At 41.5% G+C, this 27,010-nt stretch overlaps 1 protein-coding gene across 1 annotated transcript; it reads right to left on the bottom strand.

The window, feature by feature from the left end:
* Positions 1–7,105: 7,105 nt before the first annotated feature.
* NAPG (NSF attachment protein gamma) lies at positions 7,106–24,295 on the bottom strand. The gene is made up of 10 exons (XM_025886513.2): positions 24,214–24,295; positions 23,455–23,472; positions 22,769–22,799; positions 19,208–19,317; positions 19,026–19,092; positions 18,673–18,743; positions 12,996–13,074; positions 11,095–11,174; positions 10,421–10,550; positions 7,106–9,356 (listed from the first exon to the last, which is right to left on the bottom strand). Exons 3-10 carry the CDS (start codon positions 22,778–22,780, stop codon positions 9,216–9,218), a joined length of 690 nt encoding a protein of 229 aa, XP_025742298.2. The 5' UTR covers positions 22,781–22,799; positions 23,455–23,472; positions 24,214–24,295; the 3' UTR covers positions 7,106–9,215.
* Between the last annotated feature and the right edge of the window lie 2,715 nt (positions 24,296–27,010).

Here is a 27,010-nt window from a genome sequence, read left to right as displayed (position 1 = left end):
AGGAATGATCAGAAAAATCAGGTCTTTTAATCTGCAGGAAAGGATGTGCTCTCAGTAGAGAAAGAGAGAAAGGAAAAGCCCTCTGGCATGGGGAGCAGGTGTGAGCAGAGGTGAGGGGGGCAAGGAGCACCCCAAGGGGCTGGCATCCTCCTGCAGACTTGTGTCCTTCGGAGGAGACAGTGGAGCCTCCTGCCCTGCTATGATGGGCCCCGGTGTGTTCCCTGTGCTCAGCCATCCCCACCCAGCCCCTTAGGCAAGCACAGCTCCTTCCTCACTGTGGAAAAACAATCAGTCTGCACGGCGCAGGGAGGAGATCCTAAGACGCAGATGCTTGGCCCAAGCATGCAAACGGGGACATTTCAGCTCCACGGAAGGCCAAGCTCAGTCCAGAAGGAAAAATTTAAGATTCCCGGGCACAGGATCAGCATGGATCAGACCTGAGATGTTCACTCTTGCCACCCTCCTTTGGGGTTGACACCAGCAGTTTCTTCCTTGTCTGTCCCTTTGAGGGGCCAGATGTTTTCCTTTGGAAATTAGGAATTTGAAATGTGAAACTGAAAGAAGTCTTAGCCTCTCCATAAACTTTCTGCCTCCTGCAGTCCTGTACCTGCCAAGCTATACCCCCAGCTCCGCCTCGCCAGCCAATTTGGAAATGCCAAGGTTCTATTCGTGTCCGTGTCCTTCCCCTAATTGGCCCCTCACCCTACTGCTCCCACTCACTGAAATATGCTGGAATCATCCCAAGTGGTTCGCACATATTCCTGCTGCGGTCGTCATGGCTTCTCTGGCACTGGGGACTTGTTTGAATGCCACATACAGATGAGGAAATTGAGACCCAGAGAGGTTGAGTTCCCTAACCAGTGGAGCTGGGATTTGACCCCAGCAGAGTGGCCCCAGGATCTCACCGGGAACCACCACGCTATTCTGCCTGCTGATGGGACATTAGTCTCACTCCCGTTTGGGCTTTTAAGCTCCTTGAAGTGTGACTATGTCACACCTTCTTCCATTTTACCACATCCTTACCACAACCATCCGAAGTAGGAATACCCATGAGAAAGTTGAGGCTCAGAGGGGTTTAGTAACTTTTCCAAGATCACACAGCTCTTAAATCCTTATCTCTTTAATTCTGAAGCCTGTCCTTTTAACCACAGCAACAGAAACAGACTTTATCCCATCAATCTAGAGAGCAGAACTAGAATGTAGGAGTAGAAGAAACACCAAAGCAAATGCCATTCCAAACTATTGTTTGGAAAAGAGGAAAATGGCCATGACTTGGAAGCAAAAGATTCGGGTTTGAATGTCTACTCCCCGGCTGCGATCTAGGGAAAACTGTTTAATGTTTTTGGACTCCCTTTCCCCTCATTGTAAAATGTCCTTCCTGCCCCTCAGGACTGTTAGACATTAAAGAAACACCAAAGGAGCCCTTTGTGTTGTAACGTGTCCTATCATTGTTGTTGCAGTCATGCTCGTCAGTGGCGGGAAGATGCCTGGCCTGTGAGGCTCTCCTTGGCTCTTCCTGTCTCCGGTGAAACTTGCTTCTGTGGGCAGCTCTCCGGCAGGCTGGCACTCAGCACTGTCACCCAGAAAGGGGAAGCCTGAGCTCAGAAGTACATCACAGACTTGTGTTTGTGGGCTCAGGCTGGACCCGGCCACCTGCAGATAGCCTTGCACCTCACTCTCTCTCTAATAGTTCGTGGATCATCATCACTTGTTCGAGCAACTTAGAAGCCCACCTGCACAGGCAGTGTTTGGGGGGCGGGTTTTCTGAAGCGCACGCTCACCGCCCTCAGTGGGGAAGGGTCCATGCTTCCTGTTCCCTCACCACCACCGTGGGGTGCTTCCTGTGTAACCGAGCCCCCCCCCCCCGCCCCGCCCTGCTCTCTGCTGGGGAACAGGGCATTTCTGTCAGAAACCTTTAAATGTCTCTGGGTTGCTAATGTGGGAAACCTTCCTCTAATCCAGGAATCCAGCCTGAAAGGAGAAGAGAAAGAGCCAAGGACCTTGCTTAGGCAACTTTGTGACTCTCAGGAGAAAGAATAAACCCAGCGAGTTCTAAAACAAAACAAAACAAAAAGAGTGGGTGAAAGGATCAAAGGTGTCAGTCACCTTCCTTCTTTGTTCTGGAGCTTCAGGTTGCCCTCCTTGGAGGCAGTAACAACTACCAGTCAATGGTGCATCCTTCTGGGGTAATCTTTGTTATTTTTCTGTAATCACACAAATAGTACATATTGTACATGCAGTTCTGCATTTTGATATTTTTAAAGGCTATCTTTCCATAGTAGCTCAAATAGATCTGCTAGTTTTGTTTCTTAATGACTAGTATTTTGTTGCATGGCAGCCCATAATTTATTTACCTGTCCTTTGTTAATATACCTGTAGGTCATTTATAATATTTTGCAACTACAAGCATTGCTCCAAGGAATGAAGCTGGATATCTATGAGTTGGCATCTGTGTATCTATAGAATATATTCCTAGAAGGTGAATTGTTACTTCAAAGGGTATATGCATTTTTAATACTGATACATATTTTAAGTAGCTGTTTATAGAGGTTGTTCCAATTTGTGATTTTACTGGTAATGAAAGACATTTTCTTCACAATGATACCCACAATGTGTTTTCAAACTTTATGATCTCTTCTAATCTGTTCATTTTCATGTCAAAGTTTAATATGCAGCTTTTCCATAGGAGGTGAAGTTAACATTTTTTACTACATTTCAAACTTTTAAAATGAACCCTATGTCCTGTCTTTTGTTCACTTTTTCTATTGGGTTGTGCGTCTTACTGCTTAAGTTGATTTGTAGAAACTCTTTGTATGTTAAGGGAATTAGTTTTCTGTGATATGAGCCCAAATACTTTTTACAAATTGGTTGTTTTACTTTTGACTTTGTATATAGAGCTTTTGGACACAGTTAAAGAAAAAAAATTTAATGTAGTTTAATTACCTTTCTTTTTAAGCTGTCTGCATACTTTAACACACCAAAGAGTCTTGTCCACCTCAAAATTACATTTTATGTTTTCTTTCAGTAATTTTGTTTTATTTCTATAATAAATGTTTTTTAAATAAAAAAAAAAACAGTGAGGTCTGACAGAAAAAACTGGTTTCTTGGGGCCCTGGATACTATGTCTCCCTTATCAGGCAGGACACTCAAGGGGTCGGACAGAAGGAGCCAAATGAAAGGCAGTCCAGAAGGACCTGACTCTAGAGCTGCAGAATCTGCTCTACCTGTACCTGTGCCTGTGCCTGTACCTGCACCTGTACCTGTGCCTGTACCTGCACCTGTACCATGCCTGTGCCTGTACCTGTACCTATACCTGCACCTGTACCTGTGCCTGCGCCTGCACCTGCACCGTGCCTGTACCTGTACCTGTGCCTGTATCTATACCTGTGCCTGTACCTGCACCTGTACCTGTGCCTGTGCCTGTACCTATGGCTATACCTGTGCCCGTACATGCACCTCTGCTTTCACCTGTGCATGTACCTGTACCTGTGCCTGTGCCTGTGACTGTACCTGTGCCTGTGACTGTACCTGTAATTGTGCCTGTACTTGTTCCTGTGCCTGTACCTGCACCTATACCTATACCTGTACCAAAACAGTGCTCAGCTGCACTTTGAATGATCCACAGCAGCAGTGTCCAGCAGAACTTTCCAGGAGGACAGAAATGCTGTATTGTGTGTGTCCAGTCTGGTAGCCACTAGACACATGGGGCTATCGAGCATTTGAGATGTGACTAGTGTGACCAAAGAAATTAATTTTACATTTACATCGTTTTAATTTATTTGAATTTTGGTAGCTCTTTGTGGGCATTATATAGGGCAGCATGGTCTGGAGCCACATTGCTGATGGTCTGATGTCGGTAAGTGTTTAGAAGGTAGGCCAGAGAGAGCATATTCTTTTATTATTATATGTTAATCACCATATATTACATCATTAGTTTTTGATGTAGTGTTCCATGATTCATTGTGTATAACATCTAGTGCTCCATGCAGAGCGTGCCCTTTTTAATACCCATCACCAGGCTAAACCATCCCACCACCCCCTCCCCTCTAGAACCCTCAGTTTGTTATTCAGAGTCCATCGTCTCTCATGGTTTGTCTCCCCCTCCGATTTCCCCCCCTTCATTCTTCCCCGCCTGCTTTTTTTTTTTTTTAACATATATTGTATTATTTGTTTCAGAGGTACAGATCTGTGATTCAATAGTCTTGCACAATTCACAGCCCTCACCATAGCACATACCCTCCCCAATGTCTATCACCCAGCCACCGCATCCCTCCCACCCCCACCACTCCAGCAGGCTGGGGTCTCTGGCAGCTGCAGAGCATCTCTTGGCAGCCCTAGCTCTAGGTCATCTGGGAACCTTGCGTTTTCTCCCTTGTGCGGCTGTCCGCAGCACACAACTGATGCAAGGGAGTGCGGGAAGTGGGGAGCAGGGCCATCGCTCACCATCCTGTGTAGCCACACACTAACATGCCAGTCCGTATTCACCGGATGAATTCACACCAGTGGGGTAAGAAGTCTCCAGGGTCTCAACAGCAGTCAGGGCCTGTTAAGTCCTAATACTTCCATCACATTCATCTTTTCTTTTCGTGCCGTCTATGCCTTCTACACCCTTCTCTGATAACACAGATATATAAACCCACCTTGTTTGCCAAGATAATTGGTTAGGATTATTGCATTAGAATGTTTAAGCCAATGTTCAGCTCTGAACGTAAGCCTGGCTACCCCTCTCAAACATGTCTGCCGGGTGATGGGACAGTCTGGCTTCCGGGGGGGTGTTCAGCTGTCTGTATGCACACAAAAGCCATGGAGGTGGACCTTGAGCTATGAGGCCTCTGTAGAGGTGATGGTGGGACAAAGACATTCAGAGAACGAAGAAGCTGTTGAAGATGTTGGAAAGTGCAACTCAGCTACAAAACCACTTCCCAAATCTGGGAATGTATCAAAACACGTGTGGTCAATTCTACAATGCTCTAAACATCACAGTTCGATTGAGTTCACTTAGCATGCTTGATTTTGGCCCTGAAGTTAAAATTACTTACCCACATGGTTCTGGGAGGTATCCCTCTGCCCAGGGACATTTATACAGACTCAGTTTAAATCCTATTCCATCAAACCCCAAGAAACGTTGGCTGACACCACAGTTAAAAGGAGCTACTGGCATCAGGATTGAACCTGAGCACACTGAAGGTGAAACACTGGTTTGTTTTGAACAGAAATCCTCTGCAAGCTGTCTATGCACTAAGCTATGGCAATGCTGACCGTTCTGTCAAGGTCTTTAGGGCAGACGTAAGCTGGAGGATGTTCCAACTCTTGAACTGGGAAGCCCAGGTTCTAGAAGGAGCTTATGAAAGGCTTCAAGAGGAAAGGCAAGGTTTCTGTGTACGAGTACTAAGATTTGAACAGTGCAGCTCAAACCACTTTTATTTCACATTTCTGTTTCTTTCCCAATCACCATCCCTCTGATGGATCACCCCCGGGGAAATCAAAGCCAAACTGTATCTCAGCTTCAAGCTATAAGACAACATTATGGTTTGGCTCTGGTATCTGGAGTAGTAGCCTGAAAATCACCCAAGATACCCTGGAAGGCAGGTAGCTGAACTGATCTCCATGTGCTCACATAGTTCTCAGAGCACATTATTTTTTTTAAGATTTTTATTTGAGAGCGCAAACAAGCTAGAACATACAAGAAGTGGGAGCAGCAGTGGGAGAGGGAGAAGTAGGCTCCCCGCTGAGCCAGGAGCCCGACATGGGACTCGATCCCAGCACCCTGGGATCATGACCTGAGCTGAAAGCTGACGCTTAAGTGACTGAGCCACCAGGCGCCCCCTCAGAGCACATCTCTAAGTCTCTCATGTGCTTTAGCCTAATAATATCTAGCAGGCTATGTTCTATCCCTCTAAATTAGGCATGGAGGGGGAAAACAAAGAAGCCCGTAAATTAAAAAACGTTTTCATGAAATTAGTAATATTACACCTGTTCGGTTTGAAAAGCCCTGGGTAAGTACTGGCTAAGACACATTAAGAGTGACAAAGAGCAGGACCGGAAACCAGCCAATTTCAGTAAAAGCAAACAGTAACATTTGTTGAGTGCTTTTGTTCATGCTATCTATTAATATTTATTTAATTCCTACTATGAGCCAAAAACTGTTCCGGAAGACTCACAGGTGAAGAAGAGAATGAAGGCCCTGCTCTCATGGAGGCCGTATTTTAATTTAATGGAGTTCACATATTATTCACCATTTGTAGATAATAAACTCATAAATACATAGCATAATTTCAAGTACTGAGAAGTGCTAGGAAGTAAAACAGGATGAAGAGAGAGCAGCCGGGATAGTGAGAGCAAATCCCACCCTCTCTGGGAGGGAATGAACCCTGATTTGCTCAGCTTAAGTCAGAAGCCAACTTTGGGACCAAACCACTGTGGCCAGGTGTGGACACAGTGTTTCAACATGACCGCTGAGGGCCCACCACAGGGCTGAAAGGTAGCACAGTTTCCAAAGGGAGGAGGGAGATGTTGGGCTGTCACCCCACTACACCCCCAGGTCCAGAGCCCCCGGTAGTGGTCTGAAGGCAGGCAGAGGTCGGCCTCCAAGAGATCATGGAGCAATGAAGGATCCAAACAATATTAAGATGCACTGGAAACCGATTTCACTCCTGCTCCAGGTGCATCGCAGGTGACCTGAGGGCTCTGCTCCATGGCTCCCACTATCAGGGATGGACAAGGGACCATTACGGTCCTGAGTGGCAGGGGAAAGGGAACTCAAGTGTCCTCCACAATAAGTGGTCTGTCCCGGAAGCGATGCACTTCTTTCCCTCATCTCCCTTAATGAAAGAATGATCCTCTTGAAAGATGCATAAAATCTTCCATCTCACCAAGTAGCAGGTAGTACAGTATTATAGTAACTGGGTGATCAGTATCTTAAAAAGCTCGGGTAGTTTAAACTCCTAGAGGTACTTACCTGACTCCCAAAGAACAGAACATACAACTTAAGAGAACAAAATATCATTCTTGTGTAATATAGCTGGAATCACATAAATAATTAAGAATGTGTCCTCAGAAAAAAGGAAATAAGCAAAGCAAAATGAGCAATAGTAATAAATCATACTTATATAGTTTCAGGTTTTATTTTCATAATTATCTTCCCCATAGAAGCAATAATCTACATTTCCATAACAACACATTTAATATTTACTCATCAAAGAACTGGAAAAAATAGGAAGCACAGATTCCATACACAAATACCATATTCTGCATATGCACAAATAAATTCAATATATTAAATATATTTCTAGATTGACTTCACTTAACAATATAATAGAACACTGAGCATATTCATGCAGGCTTCCACTTTGGTAAAAGTGATGACACGAGTTCTGGAAAAGTTTTTCCTGTTGTAAACACACGTTTCCCACTTCTGACCACACTCTCAGGATAAAGACTTCTGTACATGGAAAAATAAAATGCAGGAAGATGGAACGAGGGCTCTTTCCTGGACACCACACAGAATAACCCTGACATCAAAGAAATATCCCGAAGTCCCGGCTCGTTAGTTCCCAAGTGTGGACGGGGAGGGGTGGCAGGGTCGGGGGAAGAGGCTGCACTTGAAAGAAATAGAGCCTTTCATGTTGTTAAGGGTCAGCTGCCCTGCTGATACAGAATGCACTGAATCACTCCTCATTTTTAATATGTAACACTTAACTTTTCCAAGGCTGTAATGGGTAATGTAGTCTATAAACAAATGGTCTAAAATACCTTTTAAGTGCTGCCAAATCTGTTTAGACAGATGGTTGCTTAGCTCACATGAGCATGAACACGAGACTCCCGAAGTTTCTGACTGGATATAAAGGGCCCAGCAGCAGTGGCGGGCTCTCGGAAGTATTACTATGCCATTCAGTACAAATGTCTAAGTACAGCCTCGCTGAGATTGTTCAAAGTTCGTCTCCACACGATTACTGAAAATGAGCTGCTACTGCAGAACTATGCAAGTAAGTTGAAGAATCAAAGCATTAAATTTGTTGGGTGTTTTAAATCAGATCTTCAATAACAACTTCTACCCTCCCACTGCCCCCAGCCAAGTGCACAGAGGATGCCATCCTGGCTAAGTCCTCTTCTCCCTCAGAAACAGCTGTGGCTAAAACCAGACATCAGGATGGGCCTTGGTGTCTTCAGGGAGCAGCAAAATGTGCACCTGCACTTGGAGAAGGCCGGCTCTGGGAAAAGGCAGATGGGCTGCGTGAACAGGGACCACTCTGGGTGGCATCTGCCTGCAGAATGCACACTGCTGCTAATGGGTGCCTCTCTTCAGTGAACAGATTTGGAGATGGGGCCAAGCCGCATGGGTGAAAAAGGAATGCTTCACAAATAGCTTTCTAGGACTACCTACAAGGACTGACATGTTGGCGGCTCAGTCCTCTCAACAGAAGTACCTCAGAAACAGTTCTCCCCATTCAGCTACACGTCTGCGGTATACACAGCGTCCCCGTGCCATGTTACTGTCCCACCGCAGCTCTAGATGAATCAGAAATTATTTCGGAGGGAACAAAGGTCTATATTCTAGACTGATGGGAATATTACCTCTTTGTTAGAATGCACAATAGTCCTCATTAGAGTTGACTATAGCTTCAAAACTTTCAACTTACACATAAGACTTTAAACATACCTTTTATTGGACTAAATAATATTGTAAGGCTCCAAAGAGCATCCTGTCCCCGTCTTACCTCTGAAAAGATTTAAAGATTTGATAATTTAAATGTATCTAATATAAATGGGGATAAACTTCCTTTTCAAAACAAAAGTTTAAAATACTACTTTGTTTAACTCAGTAAACTTCACTTTTAGCAGCAATTATTAAATAAAACACAAAGGAAATTCTCTAACAATAAATCACAAAAGCCCAAGAGAAAAGAATTTCTATGCCTAGTGTCCCTTTTGTTTGGAACATAATTTGTGGCTTGCAAATTTAAAAATCAACTGTATTAAAATGTGACAGTATATTTTTCTGTTAATTCCTGCTGATGTCTTAGAAAGGCTCTTATGGAAAGAGAAAGAAGTGTTTTCACATAGTGGGTACTTAGGGAAATGATGACTAAACATGAGTCTTTATTAGCATTTTCAAAACCACTACTGCAAAGAAGTCTGGATCCCCTTAGACAAGGTCCAAGTCCATGAATGGCACGTCAGGACACTTTTCTTCCTTTCTGTGGCAAAGCAAGGTCCTAGCACAGGCCTCCTGCGTACTCATCTTCGTCTTCCTCCGCTGTGGGGGCCGTGGCGCCTTCAGACTTAGCCTGTGGTGCTGCAGATTTCTTCTTGATTCCCCCTCCTGGAACCACCAAACTCAGGCCTAGCTTAGCATACTGTCAATGACAAAGCATGTTCTCAGAAGCCAGATAACCTGAATCTCAATATGCCACGTGTCAAGAGTAGCTATCAATAAGAGACAGATCCTCATTTTCTTCCTCAGGAAAACCAATACTACCATTTAGATGGAAAAACAACCAGAACAAAATTCAATACTTCTCTGCCATCAGATGGCTTGTGACTGTGACGTGGCAGGTACACAACTGGTAAAAATATCAGTTACACGTCACACTTAGGAATTGGAGATAATCGGGACACACTCAGCTAAGTAATACCTACAGTGCCTACAAAATAAAGATCTGCTGAGTAAACGAAAAGAGTTAAGCTAGCGACAAATTCTTTAAAAATAATCAGACTTACAAAAGCCTATGTAAAACTTTACCTGGAAAAAAACCCAAAAAACAAAAAACAATAGATTCCTTCTACATACATCATTACAAAAAAAACCTGAAGGTCTCAAGCTGATCTGATACCAAATCACATGAACAGGGGCTCAGAAATCTAGTGAAAAGGGAAAGCCAGTAACACTCAGGTTCTGAATACAGCAGTGTGTAAGGCCGTTTTGCACATGCAGACCACTCTATTCTGCGGGACAGGTTGGCAAGACAGGGGCCAGTGGCTTACAGGTGAGTTAATGGAGGCTTACAGAGTTAATTACTAACCTTTATCATACAACCAGCTGTCACAGAAGTGGGCCTCCGACAAGTCTATCCAATTACAAAGGCCACTACCTGATGAGCCCCTTTCAGACAGTGAAGCCTAAAACACACTTAAACTAAGCAACTACCGAGGTCAAGGGGTAGTAGGAGAGGCTAAGAAATGGAGCCCAATTAAAAAATACACATACAGTCAATACCACTGGATGGCTGGAAAAATGGCTGTAAAGCCACATTGCTGACATCTCAGCCTTCTAAGCCTATGGTGAAATTCAGTGCCAAAGCCACATTCCTTTGTAAGCAGTGGCTGGAGGTAAAAAATAAGAGGGGGAAATCTCACAAGTCCATAGGAGAAAAATCTAGAAGCCTCCACCTATCAAGAAGAAGGACAAAAGGCCACTTACATCATTGTCCATGTACTTGAAAAGCGGCGAGTTGCAGACCTCGGACACTTGGTCTTGGTCTTGCTGGTCATAGCCTTCAAGAAGCTGCTCCAGCGCAGCACAGTCTTCGCTCCCGCTGAACCCTGGGATGCTACAGCAAGCACGAGTCACAGGTCTCCACCTGCCCCCGGGGGTTCTGCCTCTGCCCCCACCCCCAACAGATGTTTGCCAATAGCTGCAGACATTTTTGTTAACAAGTGGCTAGCAGCCTGGGATGCTCTAGACATCCCACAATGCACAGGACAGGCCCGAGAGCAAGGAATTAAGCAGCTCAAAATGTCAACAGTGCCCCGATTGGACCACTTATTTTAACTACCTCCAAGAAGAAATGATCTTCTTGTAATGCAATCTGAGAACATTTCTCCACTTTTTTTGGTTCTTTTTTTCTCAGGAGGCAAATGGAACAAAATCATTCCAGTCATTCACTCCCATGAAATCCCCAGGAGAAAAACCCAGGAAAGATCACAACTTGTAAAAATCCTGTTGAAATGGTAGGTAAGTCCTCCTACCACTGTGAAATTTATTAAAAACCAAAACTAGCTTCACGGCCAACAAGAGCTGTCTAAGCAGTGATCTTACACTGGGAAACAGAAATGTTGACACTGCAAGTCAAGACAGGGCTGCCAACACCTTACCTGTAGCTCTCCCTGACACACCGCTCAGCAGCCACGTAGTCATTTCTGTGGAGATGAACTAAGACTTGAGCAATTGTTTTCTAAAACAAAAGAGGGGATTATGATCCAAACTGACATCTATTTATTAGTAAAGTCAATTTCCTGACATCTGGAATTTAATTTTTAGAGTCTAGGCTTGCCTACAGAGATTGATAAATTCTTAGTAACTTCCACGGCACATGCGAGAGAGAATACACTGAGGCAAGCAGTATATCCCAAACTCTACTGTGCACAGAAACCACTCCAGCTCCTATTAAATGAAGACTGTGATTTAGCGGGGTCCAAGGCAAGCCTGAGACTCTGCTCCCAGGTGGTCCCAATACTGCCAGTCTGAGGACCACACTGAATAACACAACTTAGAACACAAGTACCACACGTTGTTAAAAAAAAAAAAAAAAAAAAAAAAAAAAGTCTCGTAACTATGTAAGTTTAATCTTGAAAAGGGAAATCTTGAAGCAGGACCCATGACTCCACAATACTTTGGAATTCTTAAAGAAATAACAGGAAAAGGTGAATGAACAAAAACTTTAGATAATAGGAACAATACTATTTATACGCCAACAAAGGCATTAATAAAACCAAAGATGTGACTGATAAGATCTTATTGGCAAACAGCTCTTCAAAAAGTGTTTTTCCATCTTTTTTCTTTATTTTTCAGATGACTTTCATTGATCTGTCCTTAAGTTCACTAATCTTTATCATCTCCATCATCAGATTAAGTTCATCCAGTATTTTACTGCAGACATTTGCTTTTTCAGTTCCAAAATTCTCATTTAATTCATTTTTAATTTCTATTTAAAACATAATAAAACAAAAACACAGTTCTTTTGTCCATTCATCTGTTTACCTTTGCACCTCATGGAACAGTTAAGATAGCGGCTTCGAAGTCGTGACCTGGTAATTTCCACATCTGGGTCATCTCTGGGTTGGCACCGGTTGTCTTCTCTTGGGAACTGGTCCTATTTCCTATGCTGAGTGCTTTGGGACTGTATCCTGGACGCTGTGGGTGTTCTGCTGCATAGACTCTCCTATAATTCTCAGGAGAATGTGAAGGTTTTCAGCAGGCAATCCAGCAGTCAGGCTCAGATGCATGGTCTGTCCGCACATGGTGGGCAGTGGCTCTAGTCTTTAGTGCCTCTGCCCCCTGCTGCGGCTCGGCCCCAAGCAAGAGCCCTGCAAGGGTGCTGTGAATCCTGGGCAGCGATCAAACCTTACTGTAGCTCTCAAAGCTTATGCTCTGCTGCTCTGGGTCTGTCTGCCACACGCAGAGCTGGAGAGTAACCCCAGGCACCTGCTCACACCCACACTCGGGATTCCTGAGTTTTTCTCCTTGCTCTTAGCTCATTGTCCTAGCTCCTCTGACCAAAGAGACTCAGCCTCTTGGGGTGTTTTATCTGCTGCACCACTCTCACAGCCACTGCTCCATGACTAGGGCTCAACCTCAGAGCAAAGCCAGGGGAGAAACAAGAAGAAGACAATGGGGCTGCTTTTCCCAGTCCCTCCAGTTAGAAACTTCGGATAGATGGGTTCCTTGGGCGTTTTGGGTGCTGCACCATCTGTTCCATGACTGGGGGCTTCTCTCAAGCAAGGCCACAAGAGAAACAGGGAAAGCCACTCCCGCACCAGCTACTTCTCCAAGTGCTCACTCCTCTTGCTCTTATTTTTCAGAGTTCTGAAGTTTTTGTATTTTGTCCAGAAGTTTTAGTTGTAATCAGCAGGAAAGATAGACTATAGTGGGCTTACTCCATCTTGGTCAAAATTATTTTTTAAAATATCCATGGAATGCAGAATTATGTATATAGTTACACCAATATGAAAAATTAACAAATATAAAGCCAAAAATAAGCACTTTCAAAACATACCTTGTAACAAGTTGGATAATTCTCAATCTCCTTATAAATATTTTTTTCTTTCTGAATAGAAAGTGCTGCCTCATCAAACCTAAAGACAAAACAAAGAAATGTCAAATAAGGCAGCTCTAAATGATTTAAAGCAGAGATCACTTTTCTATTTGAGATTCTAGCAAGAAGGTATCAGGCATATTTAGCAATTGCTCTACCACAAAGTTTCCATGAGCTCTGCACATCTGGCTTATCTTTTAAACTCTTTTATTTGCCCATTCATGCATCATGCAGACAGACAAAAAGCAGAAGAACTTAAGGATAGGTTACTTCAAACAGAGTAGTTTAAGTCTGGTAAAGATCATCCATTAATGAGTATCTTAACCAATTCAACAAACTGCTCTCTGCAAGCTTTTGTGAAAAGCATTAGAAAAGCCCCGATTTAATCATCCCAGAGTTCTTTCCTTCCACTAAAGCCATCCAGACACCCCCAGAGCACCTCCTGCCTGCTGGAGAATTCCCTCTCCTACTCCGTCCTCACTACCATATTCCCCACTGCTGCCTCAGTGAGCCAAAGACAACGTCCTTCCTGCCAACTCTCACCCATTTTCCTTTTCTTCCATCCCACTCAGGTGGAAGGATGAAGAGGAAAGGCATCGCTAACACTGTTCCCCCAATCCTCCAAAGCCCTCACCTTTCCCCTCCCCCAGCCTCAAGCCCAGCACACCCTAAGCAGCTCCTCACCTCTTCAGATAGGTGCATCGTGCCCCTGTCCCAAGACTCTCTTCCTGGCATCTAACCTGTATCTGAAGGAAGTATGCAGGCTTCACCCATCTCTCTCACCCCAAAAGCCAAAATGGCAAGCAATCTGCATGTTAGGATGCAGTGGGGGAAAAAGCTGTTTTGTAACCCAAATTAAAATATAAAAATGTTATACTATACTTTTCTGTATGTTAACAATTATGTTTTAAAAAGATCTGTGCACGTGCATACACACACAGTATGGCCTGTTTTAACTCATATGAATTAAACTGAATTTTTGTGGGCCATGCCCTGGTAACTTACTACTTCATACAATAAGGCTCATTGGAGAAATGCATTCTGAATTTCCAAAGATCAACTTGCTAAATTCTGGGAACAAAGCCAGTTTATAAATTGGGCATGGTAGCAGACTTCTAAGATTGTTCCCCAAGATTCTTGCTCCTCATATACACTCCTTGTATAGTCTCCTCTTGAAATGTGGGCACAACCTCTGAATATGATGGAACTCAGTCCTGTGAGGATACTAATCATCAACTGACTTCAAGTGAAGCAGAGAGAATGTGTGGATGGGTCTGACCTAATCAATGAGCACTTAAAAGACCAGAGATTGAAAGTCAAGAGAGACGTGCTCTCACCAACCTTGAAAAAGCAGCAAACTACCATCTTATAAACTGTCCAGGCGGCACAAGCCAAGGAACTACAGGCCACAGCACCTCTAGAGCTGAGAAGTGCCCCTTGCCAAGAGCTAACAAGAAAACATGGGTGTGCGTCCTACAGCTGCAAGGAAAGGAATCCTGCCAACAACCGGTGAGCCGAGAATGAGATCGCAGTCATACCAGATCCCTGAGTCTAGCCTGGTGAGACCCTGAGCACAGGATCCAGCTATACTGCGCCTGGACTTCTAACCTACAGATCTGTGAGGCAGTAAGTGATGTTGTTTTAAGCTGTTGGGTTTGTTTGTGGTTATTTGTCATATAGAAAAGGAAATTAATATGGGGGATTTTATCTATCTGTATCATTTGTAATTATGACCATGAGCTTAGCCCAGACTCTATTTTATAAAAAACATTACACCAGAACATTCGGTGACCATAACATCCACATTGTATCATTCTAGTAGGAATCTTAATGTTTTAAGGTTTTCACATATTTAACTATAAAGGCTGCATTCTTCCCACATGATTTATTTCCTTGGCATAAAAATAGCATTTCCATGTGCTAAAAGCTAGCTAGCAAAACAGCCATCTAAGAGAAATACTGTGTATTTATATGTAATCAAAAAAATCGATCAACTTGGCTAAAGGTCCATGAAATTGACATATAAAGCCAACTGTTTTCAACTGTATCCAGGAAATTACTCATAAGTTATTATAATGAAACCCAGAGGTAATTCTTAATACTCCTAACAAAATAAAATGCATTTGGTTTTGCTAAAAAGAGAATAAATTGTTTTTATCTTCCTGTAATTCAAAAATAAAATAAATTGTAAGTCCCACAAAAATTATGTGCATACAACAGGAAATTGTCATAGGACTTCACTCAACCCAGCTTTCAATGGTCATCTCCCTCACCATGACTCAAAACTCCTCCTCTGGCCCCAACTGCCTCCTGAAGTCCAGAACATATTTTTAACTACCTACAAAATTTTTCAACCAATTCATCATATTGCCAACTAAGCTTATCACCCCAATAAACCTTGGCACCAAAATGGACAGGACAAAATTATGCGAGACAGAAACCTAGTGATTATGCTTAACTAGTACCTACTCCACAAACACATACCCAGGCCTCCCTGAGTTTAGAATGTAGTGACTGTCTCACTCAACTGGTAGGAGTCTGAGAGCCTTAGAAGTGGGGAGTCAGGTGGGGGTGGGGGGGTGGTTAAATGACAGAGAAGTCAGATTCTCCTCCTTGTTGGGAATCATGACAAAGCTCTGGAAAACTCTGGATGTGGTTCACTGAGTGCCAACCACACAGTGTTGCCAACCAGCTCAGCTGCCACAGAACCTCTCTGGAAGGCACAGGAATGTATGTCTCCCTGCTAAGATCAACCGGAAAGGCCTTTTCCAGGAGGGAACAATGGCACTGGTGTGGGACTGATTTAAGGCCTCACAGATGCAACCTAATTAACTCTGACTCACTTCTGAATTACGGCTCTCCAGAAATGGGGGAAGAGCAGGAGACTAATACAAACATATTACATAGGTTATTTAATTTTGCTATACTAAGATATAAACTATTGTTAACTTAGGATTAAATGTTACTGTAAAAATACACGCATATTATTTTAATGTAACAAACATAAAACTTAAAATTGCATGCTATACCCTATTAGATGTTATTTTTATAAACATACAAAATTATTATTTTCTTTTAAACAAATGGCAGCCCCAATTCAGATTATAACGAAAATATATATTCAAAATATTCAAATATCACATAAATTTTCCCAGCTATCTTTCTACTAATAAAAATCCTCCAGGTTTGGGCGCCTGGGTGGCTCAGATGGTTAAGCATCTGCCTTCGGCTCAGGTCATGATCCCAGGGTCCTGGGATCGAGTCCCGCATCAGGCTCCCTACTCCTTGGGAGCCAGCTTCTCCCTCTGCCTCTCTCTCTCTCTCTCTCATGAATAAATAAATAAAATCTAAAAAAAAGAAAAAAAAAATCCTCCAGGTTTTTCTCACCCTGCACTACAAAAATTCACGATAGCACTACTGTGACAGCTGACTTTTAATTCTTTCATGCTATCCATACCCAGTGGTACTTTTCAAATACCAAATTCCTTAACATTCCTGAATAAATTTAAATCAATTTTTGTATCATTATATAACTTAAATTATTTCCATAAAATTTTTGTTTAAAACACTGCATGAAATACTATCAATTTTCCAATGCATTTTTACTAAAAAGAAAGAAAAAAGCAATAAAACAAAGCAAATAAAAGAAGTACCGGTTGCCCTAGATTTATAAATGTCCACCTTTCCAGCATCTCCATACCACCGTCCATGACTGTGAAGAAAACTTGGTATTTGTTCTAGAATAACGGTTCTCATTACACACATCACAACCAACCAGTAACTTCTGCGAATGATAGTGACTACTACTCAACGGTGGAGCTTTCCAGAGGAACATGCCTATGTAGCTGGAAAACGCTGCAAAGCTGCCCTCCTGGGGAGGTCCTGGCCCGCTCCTCCCCTTTGCTACTCCAGCTACAACCCAGCTTTAGATAATCTCAGTCTGGAAAACAGAAGGAGAGCAGATGCAAAAGCAGAAAGACCCTAGGGAAGCTGAAGCAGAGCCCATGTCTACACAGAGGGGGGGCTTACTCTCTGCCCCTACCTCCAACTTCTGCTTCGTAGGCCTTCAGTGGTTAAGGAGCCTCGGGCCCTAAGAAGGCACTGGGGGCGTGGGGGAGGACTGTTAGGGGACTGGATGAGAAAAGGAGGTGAAAGTGTGCCAGAACGTGCCTGTCTGCCCTAGAATGAGTAGAGCCCAGGGTGCCATTCCCTGTTTCTACAAGTGTGAGGCCCTGCTCAAAGGGTCAGGCTCTAGATACTATCTTATAGTTCAGCTTTTTGGAAACACCTGGGACTATCACCACAAACAGCTCTGGTTCTGTTAAGAAGCCCTTCCAGGGGGCGCCTGGGTGGCCCAGTTAGTTAAACATCTGCCTTCACCTCAGGTCATGATCTGCGGGGTCCTGGGATTGAGCCCCATGTTGGGCTCTCTGCTCAGCAGGGAGCCTGCTTCCCCCTCTCCTCCTCGCTCATTCTGTCTCTCTCTCTCTCAAATAAATAAATAAAATCTATAAAAAAAAAAGAAACACTTTCACGGACTAACGTGAACTTACTATACAACCATTTATAAGTTGAGAATTGCCAGTTAGCGTTCCAGGCATTTGCATTTCTAGGAAGCCAAGAGAATTAAGAAAAATAAAGGTAGTGACCCAAGGCTGATATGTACAAATTAAATTCTGCCTCATGGCTTAATACAAAAGTCCTAATTTAAAAGCAAAATAAAAATACTATTCCATTTAGACCAACAAAAAAACTGAATCAGTGAAAGAAGGTCTTATGAAGTAGTCCATCTAAATACCAACATGCAAGAGTTATTAATTCTTTTATTTATTCTGATGTTACTTTAAGCCTGTTTGAATTATATTTTAGAATCTGTAGTCTCCATGAAGACATTAAATTCAATCTCAGAAAGGGGTCAATAGATTCTTTAGTCATTTGTTTTTTGGTTCCTTCACAAAATTATCTTGTGTCTTTTCTGTCACTGGGGAACTAGAGGCAAATTTTAATGAAAAGATCTATCTTCAGACTTATAGTTTTCTAAGTGTGTTTACCTTAAATACCACTAAACAACATCTTGGCAAACAGAATCTTATTAATGACAGAAAATGTTTACTAAGTTTAAATTGAGGTAAAGTAAAAAACAAAGGAAAAGCCAATAGGATTCTAGGTTTCTGGGGTCCATCCAGTTATGCCTTAAGTCAAATGTTCAAAGGATGAAAAAACAAATACCAAACACCCTATTTAATGACACATTTGGTGAGAACCTATCAATTTTCATGGGTGAGCACTTAGGGTATCTTGTTATTTATGCAGATATTTCTCCTCCAGAAAAACACATTATAACCTAACCAAATAACGTATCAGGAAAACTGCTCTCATTGAGGCTGCTGAGCCACGTTCTAACCAATAAAAGCATGAGGCATGATACATTTTGGCATCGGTTTAGCAAAACAGCAAATCCTTTGATATTTAATTCAGTATTCCATCTTGTAGACATCACTCTTTCTACTAGGCATCCTGGTATGCCTATGTCTTACACCAAAAAGATTAACAAGCCATTCCCCAAATTACTTCACAGCTCCAAATGTGGACTGGAGGTTTACCTGGATACACAGGAACACAGTTCTGGAAATCTTACCTGCGTCCTCGTACCAACAGTCTGGAGGCTTTTCCTAGTAATTCAACTGCCTGTCGTAACCGTTCCTCATTCTGAAGGAATCAAAGAAAAGAGACTATTGGCTGCTTTAATCTAGGAATTTTTTTTTCCTCCCAATAGTTATTTGATAAACAAGTAACAGCACTTGATCAAGCTGGCAGGGCGGAAATACCAAAGCTGTTAATCCATTTTATTAACTAATAAAAAAATACAGTTCAACTGTGAGCACAGAAAAATTTCAAAAAGCAGTCACAGCATTTCTCTGTTTTCCTACATGCTATGGATCTAAACATTCTAAGTATACTTAAAGGAAAAAAAATCAAATTCAAACTTACTTCAAACACATTAGCTGTCTGTTGATATAACTGTACAGCCTTTTCTGGATCTACATTTTCTATAAGCCTATATTAGACAAGAAAATGGGACGTATATGAGAAATAGAAAACTTATTTTTCAAAGGACTTTATGAAGACAAACAGCCAGTGACCTCTATGCAGACAGCTGTGTCCACACTCACTTGCCGGCTCGCTCCAATGCCATGGCTGCTGTGTCGGGCGTGCCATTTTCTAGGTACATCATGCTGGCTTTCTCAATCAGCTGAACAGCCTCAGGGAGTTTCTGCATCTCCTTCAGGCAAAGGGATACAGCACAGATCAGTAAATGCATCAACTTAAATGCAGAATTAACAATCTGAAAATCATTTTATTCCTAATTCATGAAGGTAGATGATTCAAAATGTTATACAACAAATATATTTAAGACAAAATGCCTTCACATGGTTATTCTTCCCCATCAAGCTTCTTTTAACTAAACTAAAAAGGTATCAGTGAATTTCTACAAAGAGTTCATCACCACTTTAGAGTTTCAGAAAAACTTTACAAATGGTAGAACCCAAAACACTTGCTCTTGACTGTTTTCTAAGATTTATAAATTTTTTGTGCATTTACTGAGTCCCTACTACAAATGAAGCTTATGCCAAAGGCTGCAAACTGGCAGCTCAAGGGCTATACCTCATTTCCAATTGCATCTTGCTTCAGTAGTTTTAAATCAGATCCTTTTACAAAGGTTCTGTTCTATGGCTTCCTACTTTTATAAAAGATCACAAGCCGTGGCATCAGCAGGCTCGGGTTCCCACATGGCAAAAATGGGTTGGGACTGTCAGCAGCTGTCCCTGGAGGCATGGTGCCTCCTGGCAGTGGCCGCATTTCTCCCCACTCCTGACTGCCCTCCACACCTGGGCACGCCAGTCACTCCCCACGCCCTGAGCTCATCTGAGTCTGCAGACCTCTTCCAAGACGAGTGCCACCAACACATGAACTCTGTGTGTTACTATGAAATCATAGGTCTCAGCATCCTGTGGTCCTTGTATCTATTATCACCAAATCAAAACTCTTCTTAAAAAAGGAACAAAAGTCATTTAAAAGCTAGACATAAAGTTTACAGACATTTTCTTCTTAGGGTTGCCATAGTAGATCTTCAAGTAGGCTCCATATTGACAGCTCCAGGGTTGTTTTCAAGTCTGACTATTCAGTCCCTCACTGAATTGACAAATCCTTTAGGATAACAAACTTGCTGGTCTCATTCTTAGTAACTTCCACATAAAACTTTATTATTTAGCTATGGAGTAAAAAAGGATGGGCTGCCTTCTTAAAAGTTACACTATTTTATATTCTTCCCCATGGTCTTGTAGCATGCCAAAATCATCAAGAAGAAAATAAAAATATGCCTATTTTAGTGGTTTGTGTGCCTTAGTCACCTTACTGCTTCTGTGGAGCAAACAGGATACAAAATCTTTTTTTTTTTTTTTAAGATTTTATGTATTTGAGAGCAAGCGAGAGAGAGTGAGAAAGAGAGAGCGCGTGCACGCGGGGCAGAGGGAGAGGGAGAAGCAGACTCCCTGCCGAGCAGGAAGCCAGATGCTGGACTCAACCCCAGGACACTGGGATCATGACCTGAGCTGAAGGTAGACGCCTGACAGACTGAGCCACCCAGGCGCCCCCAGATTATGAAATCTAACAGCTGTAAAATGACAGAGCCAGAGGTTGCTCCAACAAGCAGTGTCTTCCACTCTGCTTCCTTCTACATACCATCACTTCCTAAAGCCTTGTTGGGGGATGAATATGAAGGTCTGTATGACAATCTGATGGAAATTTGAACCCACAGAATTAACACTGGGCCACATAGCTCAGGACCCCTAATGCCATTGAAGACTGTCTAAAGGCATTTAATTTAAATACGAGAGCATGCCAGAAAGCATTTTCTCTTGTCCTGTCCCCTATCCACTAGATTTATTTTTCCTTCATTCAAAGTAGTACCTTCAAATCCTCAAATTAAACAGATACTAGGAATGGAAATTGTGTCTAAATAATATCTTTTGATGAAGACTCAAGTCTTAGCACAGCTGTTAGAATATAAACTGAAGCTGTGAGGATTATATATTATAGTGTTCTAGCATTTTTGTACTTTAAAAGGAATGTATCCTAATAATAGGCACAAAGTACACCAAGATGACAAGAGCCATCTGGGAGCTTCCTAGTTCTCAGGGGGAACTGGGACAACAGAAGGTCAGGGCGGATAACCTGGCTCCTTTGGCCATAAAAAAAATTCTATTTGCTAAGAAATTGCTGCTGATAACCTGACCTGCATCACCTAATATCAATCTGGTTGCACATTTGTTTTATCCAGAAAAGCTTTATTCCAACGGCTATGTAACAGTTTCTTATAAGGAAGCATCATAATTTATTTAAATATTTTATTATTAAAAATTTAGATAATTGCTATTTTTGTTAAGCAATATGCAATAAACATTTTTACACATAAATCTTTGCTATCTATTTCTTTACAAGAGAGTCACAAAATTGGAATTCCTGGCTATGAAAATTCTTAAAGCTGTTGATATACATTATGAAAGTAATTTTTTAAATGACAGTAGAAAATCTGCATTAAAAAGCTAAATGTAAAGTGTAGGATAACTGTGTGTAGAGCATTTTCTCAATTTGTGTATGTATATAAGTGAACATGTATGTGCATAGAAAAATAACTAGGAGAAAAAAAACCTAAATACATTACTAACATTTTTTTGGTCTTTCCAGTTTCTACATGTTCTACAATGAGCATATACTCACTTAAAAAAATCAGCAAGATTATAAAAGTCACAAATTTTAAAAAAACATAAGTTTTACTAAAGTGTGAGTTCTTAGGGGTGCCTGGGTGGCTCAGTCGTTAAGTGTCTACCTTCGGCTCAGGTCATGATCTCAGGGTCCTGGGATCGAACCCCGCATCAGGCTCCCTGCTCGGCGGGCAGCCTGCTTCTCCCTCTCCCACTCCCCCGGCTTGTGTTCCCTCTCTCGCTGTCTCTCTCTGTCAAATAGATAAATAAAATCTTTAAAAAAAATAAAAATAAAAATTAAGTGTGAGTTCTTAAAACAAAGCTTTATAATAATTCAAACAGCTTTTACTACATTAGGGAACATAAAAATGGAAAGGAAATGTTCAATTTCAATTGCTACTTGGCATACTTTGAGAGTGAATGTCAAAAAGTGTCATAAAGTACATGTTTTTTTCTTACCACAACAGGATATTAATTCCCACCCTGCTTTTAAGAGGCAGAAATATGAAAAGTGGCTCAGCCACATGAGCCAATGTATTCCATTCAATAAGAATCAGAATTAAATAGCAATAGCTTAGGTCTAAGGTTCTCTTCAATGCCAACTTTTAAAAAACAGCAAAAATCTCTTCTTTCTATAACCCAAGGGTAGTAAAAAATACATATATTTGTAAATTTTTACTACATTAAAATGTCCTGAAGTTCTCAGAAGTAGGGAAATCTCTCACACAGCTTTTTGTCTAGCAACACTCTCCTGGTTACAGAACTTACTCTTAAATTTCACCTTTAAAACTCCCTTCTTAAGACACATACAATGTACCCTCGGGTCCAATTAGCATTACTTTGGATAAGAAATCTTAGCACCTCTTGCCTTACAGCTAGGAGACTTTTCAACCTCCATACAAATTTACTTTAACACCCTGTAGTTAGTAATTCATTTTACCTACAGAACAGTTGTGGCACATTACTGACCTTCAGCATCATGCCAGCTTGCTCATAAGCTCTGCAAAGAGAATACAATTTCTCAGATGAGACGTTAATGAAATAAGGGGGTGGAGAAACTTTCTACCACAGATATGAGAAGTTATGTCAATTAAAACTGGCTCAGGCACTACATATTGCTTTAGGCTTTTAATAACACATTTTCTTCCTTTTTATTTTTGTGGGCAATAATGCCTTGGAAACAACAGACATCTGAGCCAAAGGTATTTTATTTTGCAGATGCAAAATTAAGTAAAACTCAAAAATGTTAAAGGACTTTCTATGTGACAAACCTAACAAGTTTTGAAACAAGTAAATACTCTCCACAAAAGCAGGAGAAAGACCATTTCTCTCCACAAGTACTATGAATTATCAAAGAAAGAGGGAAAAAAAAAAGATTCTAACTTACTTGTTCTTTCATATAAGTTATGGAAGAAAATTGTCCTAAAAATATTTGGTAAATTGAATATAAACACTGTATAACTTAGTTAGGAGTGACTTAGTTTCTAAGGGTCAGGTAAAGACTGAAACAAATGGAAATGATGATTTTATTTAAATCAATACAAAATAATTCACTATTTATGGATTTGTAACTTAGGAAAAATTTACTGACCTATGGAAAAACAACATTTAAAACAATCTCCAAATACATGAAAATATGGAAAATATTTACTTACTTGGCAGCATGAAAAAGACTGAATGGATGTAACAAAGTCAAAATTAAGGAAAAAAACTGAATCAAGTTTCCAAAGATCTACTATTTAAAAAACAATGTCAACTGCCCTAGTTTGTTCCAAAAGACAAATTTTACAAACAGATGAAGCAATCATTTTATGCCTGTTGCTGTCTCTCACAACTACATAATTCACAAAAACACTGACAAAACACTACATAGATTTTTAAGCTATTTCCATTGCCTGTTAATCTGAAAAATGTCACTGCAATACAAAGTTATTTACAACCATAATTTGAAAATGAGATAAAACTGACATTTTTTACTTAGTAAGTTTTAAAATACCTCAGGAAAATTTATTGTTTTAAACTACTTAAAAATCTTTTTTCAAATACTTAAGAAAGACTATATTTTAAAAACATTTACTGAGCAGTTTATACATTTCTAATACCCGAGCTGACTGCTTCATTCTTCAGCACCTGTGCATTTCCCTCACTTCATCCCAAGGAAAATCAGCATCAAGCAAATGCACAAACAACAGAAATAAACTCTCAAATATAGCTCTGCAAAACAGTGTGAACATTATGATTAAAAGTCTCTGTAAATGCTCCTTTAGGGTCTAGAAATACAGAATTTTTCTAATCATTTTCTAATTTAATAGCATCGTAGTCCACATGTAGCAAATTTATAATAAAAGAAAATAATGAGTTGCTGTCCAAATCATCAAATTGTGGAATTTCTTTGTAAAGGCTGAAAAGGATACGCCCTGTTATTCTCATGGGCAACAGCTTCTCTCAGGCAGGCATCTTTTGCTTGCTCAAACTGTTTGGCATTTTTAAAAGCAACAGCTGAAATAGAACAAAAACAACAAAAAACAGACTCTGTAATTCATTGTTAAAAAAACTTCAAGTGAATCATTACCAAAATCTGCATCATGGGGGAAGCATTAGAAAATATCCTTATTTTAATCAAATACGTAAGAAGTTTTATACAATGCTACTTTTTTTCTAAGGAATTTTTTTTACAACCTTTTTGATTACCAATAACTTAGAAGTACTTTCAAAAGTTTAGTGTTTTGTTTTGTTAAATCGTAGACTACTGGCAATAAATCAGTGCCACTTCCACTCAAAACCAAGTCTTTTTAACAGCAGCACCTAAGCTTTGAAAAACTAAGATCGCATCAGTCAAACCAATACTGCCAAATAACAGGTCCCGTCACAAAAGACACTACCTTACTTCACCGGTTTTACATTTAATAATAAAGACAGTACTTTAGTTACAGCTTATGCCATCTTTTAAATTATTGAGAAATGGAAGACCGATAAACATATCCAACATTTGTACAACGAACCCTCCTTTTGGCACAATCTTGAAATAAATGCCTAAAACATTAATAATGCATTTCTTTTAAATAAAGCTTTTAAACTGTTTAGTAGGTTTCTATGAAAATGACATCTCCACTGTCCAAAGAGCTAAAATATATTGCTCACTGTTGTAAAAGTGTCATCATCAGAGCAAAACAGTAAGAAGTGGCCCTAAAATAGGATCTTCCAGATTTGGGGAAACTTGCCAAGGGTTCTTTACAAATAAATAAAAAAGGATACTGAAAAAAAAAATTTGTTAAAACCAAACTCTTAAAATTCTCTTTAATAAAATACTGAAAATAAACAAACTATTGAACTATTTTCATCCCTGGACTTCCACATTTTGCTTTTTAAAAAATTTACTCTAATGATTAAACATATTTTGCATAACTCCTTAAAGAAAATAAACAAAGGATGACTTAATGGGAAAATATGACCTGAAATATGTATTTGTGACAGCTGGTCCTGGTCTCAGATGCTTATAAAACAAACCTGGGATAAATTTCCCTCACGAGCGTTGCAAAATGTTGTGCCCTCCAGTTACAAAAGCGTTCCTACAGAGGGGGGGCGGAGCAAGATGGCGGAGGAGTAGGAGACCTAGATTTCGTCTGGTCTCAGGAATTCAGCTGAATAGGGATCAAACCATTCTGAACACCTACGAACTCAACAGGAGACCGAAGAAGAGAGTAGCAACAACTCTCTGAACAGAAAAGTGACCACTTTCTGGAAGGTAGGACGTGCGGAGAAGTGAATCCGAGGCGATATTCGGGAGGATAGACGGCGGGGGAGGGGCCTCCGCCGGCCGCTTCTGGCAAGTGCTAGAGCCGCGGAGCACAAAATCGGACCTTTTAGAAGTTGGCTCCGTGGAGGGACGTCACTCCAGTGGCTAAGCGGGGGGTGGAATCCTCCCGGGACAGTGTGGTCTCAGGACCCTCGGGGTCACAGAGAGACCGGGGGTGCCTGAGTGCGCCAGAGCTCCCAGGTATCGGAGCGGGGAAGCCGGCTGCAGAGACGGAGCAGAGTCGCGGGCTCTCAGCTCGGGGTTGCCATAGACTGTGACCCGCGGCCCAGTCGGGGCACGGCTCCTCCAGCAGGGACCCAACAAGCAGCAGATCCGGGGAGACTCCCTTCCTCCCCCGGGAGGAGCGGTGCGGGAACGCACTGCAGGGATCTGCTGGGTTTGGAGACTCTGCGCGGGGTCGGGTGCCAGAGATAGCAACGCTCGGTCACAGGCCGGGTGAGCACGGGGTGCGGCCGGAGACCGGGGACACGGAAGTGACTGCTTTTCTCTGGGGGCACACTGAGGAGCGGGGCCCCGAGTTCTCGGCTCCTCCGGGTGGAGATTGGGAGGCCACCATTTCTGCCCTGGTCCTCCAAGGCTGTACGGAGAGCTTGAGGGAACAAAAGCTCCTGAGAGCAAACCGGAGCAGCTTCCTTAGCCCGGACCGACAAGGGCGGGGCAATTCCGCCTCCGGCAAAGACATTTGGAAACCACAGCAACAGGCCCCTCCCCCAGAAGATCAGCACAAACAGCCAGCAAGCCAAGACCAAGTTGATCGATCAAGGAGAACGGGAGAACTCCAGCGCTAGGGGAATACTGCACATAGATTCATGGCTTTTTTTTTTTTTTTTAACCATGATTCATTATTTCATCAAAGTTAATTTTTGTTGACTGTTTTTTTTTATTTTTCTTTTCCCCTTTTTTTTTAACCAACATCTTATCAATCCCTTTTTAAAAAAAAAAAACATTTTTCATTTTTCATTTTTAGAGTCATATTTTATCCCTTCATAGTAGTTACCCTTATTTTTGGCATATATATATAAGTTGTTCTCTCTTTAAAATTTTGAGGTACAGTTTCTTCTAACAGATCAAAATATACCCTAAATCACTAGTGTATGGCTTTGTTCTAGTCTCCTGCCTGATCACATTCTCTCCCTTTTTCCTTTTTTTTTTCTTTTCTTAAATCTTCTTTCTTTTTTCAAACAACTTATCTTACCAAGTCCTTTTATAAAACCTTTTATAATTTTCATCTTTACAGTCATCTTCCATCCCTTCATTGTATCAACCCTTATTTTGTACATATATGTCTTTCTTCCTTTAAAATTTTAGGAGGCACTTTTTTCTAACAGACCAAAATACGCCCAAAATCTAGTGTGTGGCACTGATCTATGCACTAGCCTGATCATATTTGATCA

The sequence above is a fragment of the Callorhinus ursinus genome, unplaced genomic scaffold (assembly GCF_003265705.2).
Source record: "Callorhinus ursinus isolate GAN/ISIS: 27379988/994484 unplaced genomic scaffold, GSC_fseal_2.0 scaffold11, whole genome shotgun sequence".
Taxonomy (NCBI): Eukaryota; Metazoa; Chordata; class Mammalia; order Carnivora; family Otariidae; genus Callorhinus; species Callorhinus ursinus.
Note: the sequence above shows the minus strand (reverse complement) of the source record. Positions and strands in the feature narration are given on the sequence as shown.